Source organism: Lolium rigidum, chromosome 6 (genome assembly GCF_022539505.1).
Source record: "Lolium rigidum isolate FL_2022 chromosome 6, APGP_CSIRO_Lrig_0.1, whole genome shotgun sequence".
In the NCBI taxonomy this organism is placed as follows: Eukaryota; Viridiplantae; Streptophyta; class Magnoliopsida; order Poales; family Poaceae; genus Lolium; species Lolium rigidum.
In genome coordinates this window covers 70,808,204-70,811,238 of record NC_061513.1, presented here as the reverse complement: position 1 = coordinate 70,811,238, position 3,035 = coordinate 70,808,204, and the positions used below count along the sequence as shown (strand labels likewise).

Here is a 3,035-nt window from a genome sequence, read left to right as displayed (position 1 = left end):
CACTCTCAGAGTCAGCTGGATTTTCAAGCTAGATAGAGTCATCTTTCTTGGCAACAAACTCACGTAACCTGTGAGGCTTTCATTTTGCAATGCTTGAACCATGTTTTAAAGTTCAAACTATGTATTAATTTGTGTAATATTTCTCCTCTTCTCTATTTAAATGAAAATGCAACATAAACAAAAATATTTTAATGTAAAAAAGTTTGGGGAACGCAATTAGAGAGAGACGCGTCCTATGTGCGGCATGAAGCGTCACACTCTAAATATTTAATCCAACATAGTTTAGAGAGAGCGACTGAAAATGGTCTAAAATGCTCTAGAAATTTAAGTGGCAAACACATCATGTATACATAATTTACATTGAGATTCTATAAAATATTAAATAAGATGAAACTATGATACTAGTAATTCATGATACTATGCATTGTATGTGTTATATCATAAACTAGTATCATATGTATGATACTAGTCTATGATACTTTCTATTATGACTAGTCTAAGGACACTGTACTACAGAGCACCGTAGATGCACATAGAAGACACGGACACGACACGACTAGTCTGGAGCAGTCGTGTCATCTGATCAGTCTAGTGGACCTCCTCTTCCTTGTGGGTGTAGATGACGCAGTCCGCCCTGGGGTGTGCGACGCAGGTGAGCACGTACCCCTCGGCCATCTGCGCGTCGTCCAGGAACGACCCCTCCGACTGCTCCACCTCGCCGGACGCCAGCTTCCCTGCGCACGTCGAGCAGGATCCCGCCCGGCACGAGAAGGGCAGCTCCACGCCGGCCTCCTCCGCCGCCTCCAGGATGTAGGCGTCCTCGGCCACCTCCAGCTCCGTCTCCTCGCCGTCCGGCCCGACGAGCTTCACCTTGTGCGCGGTCGCCGCCGCCCTGAACCTCGCCGAGAGCCTCGCGCCGCCCGACGACGTGAGTTGCTTCATGGAGGTGGCGGGACGTGGGGCGGTCCTGATCGCCGGAGCGGCAAACGTCGGCCGGTACCTGATGCCGGAAGCAGGGACGGACAGCGTTGCTGCACCCACGGTTGCCATCGATCCTTCGGGAGATTTGCCAACCGAAGCACGGAGCAGATCGATGTAGACCTGTGGAGAACGAAGTACTGTGTGATCAGAAACAGTGGAATAGCCTTTTTCTAGGTGATCGAGATAATTGGCGCGCGCGCAAGCAAACGCAGGTGACTCACGACTCAATGCTGGGATTTCAGTTTGCAGTGGAAGCAGAGCAAATATGCGAGCAGTATTTTATAGCCGTGTGTAGGTTAGCCTGTTGATCGAGCTGGAGCATTAGCAAACCTCGGTCTCTCGGAACAACGTGGCTGGTGTACCTGGGAAACGGCCATTGGAGACGACACGAAGGTGCTAGTACGAAGTAGAAGGTACACGCGCACCGGAACATATTCTACAGAGACGTGCCGTCCAGGCGTTACAGCGCAGATCGATGTTCTCGCTGTTTCGCGTCATCTCCATCTCCTAGAGCGCTTCTTCTTTTTTGTCGAGCACGGGTCATCTCCTCTTTTTTTTCGAACGGACCGCGGAGGCAAGGGGTGATTGATTTTTGGCAAATAGTATTAGATGCATATATTCTTTTCTAAGGGCATGTGCAATGGTCGATAAGACCGTCTTATTTTAACTGTGCCATGTAATCTAGAATTTTAGATATGACAGTAAAACATGATGTATAATGAGTTCTTTTCTAGTTTTTATCTTTAATAACTAGACATCCTAAATATGTGGTGAAACAGATTGTGCTAATAAATTATCTCTTAGCTAAGAGAAGGCAAAGTCTTTTTTTTTAACTTTCTTCCTCCACATCAGTATTTATCCTACGTGGTATTGCTAAGATATCACCATTGTACATGCTCTAAATATTTTGAGCAATTATAGGCTAAAACAGATTCCGTATAAATATAATTGTTTTAGTGAACACTATGTAAATCGATTTCGAACCAAAAACAGGGACTAGTTCTAATTCAATCGGGAACAAGCTTTTTCTCTTTACAATACCTAATTCTTAGTCTAACAAAACCCAACTCTTAAGTTTTTCTTTCTACATAGCGTACTTAAGGAGGACTTAAGTGTACTTTGCCAGCTTACGTGGTCCGGGCAAAACCAATTATTTCTTTCTGGGTAAAAAGCCTTGCAGCCCCAATTTCATTTCTAAGATTGGAGAAATTCAGGTTCCATCCTATCTTACATACCCAGAGAAAGTAAAGCTGGAACAAACATAATGCGATTTTTAGGACCTAGGTCCTGCTGAACCTGATTAGAATAGTCCCGAATCCAACTCTGCTTAGAAATTTCATTAAGTTACATGGTGTCCAACCCCTAAGTTACATAAATTTTGGGAGGTGTCAGTTTTCTTCATACTATAAAAGGACGAGATGTCGCCTACAGGGGTGAATAGGCGTTTTAATAACTCTTACAGATTTGGCTTGTAAGAATGCGGAATTAAACTAACGTTTATTTTACAAGCATAAATCCTAAGTATGCTAGGCTCAACTAAATGCAACAACAACAACTAGAGCTAAACAAGATAGGCACAATATATAATGAACAACAAGTGATAGCAAGATATAATAAATACTTCAAACTCGAGGCTATCATAAGGATATAGAAATAACCGAGGCATGCGGAGATGTATTTCCGTGTTCCCTTCATTTGCAAGAAGGTACGTCACGTTTGAAGAGGTGGGGAACCCACGAAGGATTTCCCAATGTCACGAAGGCTCACCTTCTTCTCCGAGTCTATCCCACGAAGGAATAGTCCCTTTTCTTATGGTTAGCTTTTCTTTCACTCCGGAGATGGCAAGCTTCACAACCACTTCATAAGCTCCACAAAGGAAAATCCCGAGCCCCTTCACAACCTTCCACGAAGGAGATCACCGGGACACCAACCAAGCCAACTAGGAGGTCACCCTCCAAGATTAACAAGCTCACGGTATCTCACTCGAACTAATCGTTGTTGAGAGCTCAACACTATGCAATGATGCAAAGCAAGAACATCAAAAGCGTTCAAAT

General features: G+C 44.3%; 1 protein-coding gene across 1 annotated transcript; it reads right to left on the bottom strand.

Annotated features, from left to right (window-relative positions):
* Nucleotides 1-588: 588 nt before the first annotated feature.
* On the bottom strand, nt 589-1,050 carry LOC124667115 (ferredoxin, root R-B2-like). Its single transcript, XM_047204442.1, has one exon. The coding sequence runs from the start codon at nt 1,048-1,050 to the stop codon at nt 589-591; it is 462 nt and encodes a 153-aa protein (XP_047060398.1).
* Between the last annotated feature and the right edge of the window lie 1,985 nt (nt 1,051-3,035).

What these genes read in the sequence shown, in the direction of transcription:
- LOC124667115 (XM_047204442.1), bottom strand. Translation starts at nt 1,050, where the DNA reads ATGGCAACCGTGGGTGCAGCAACGCTGTCCGTCCCTGCTTCCGGCATC.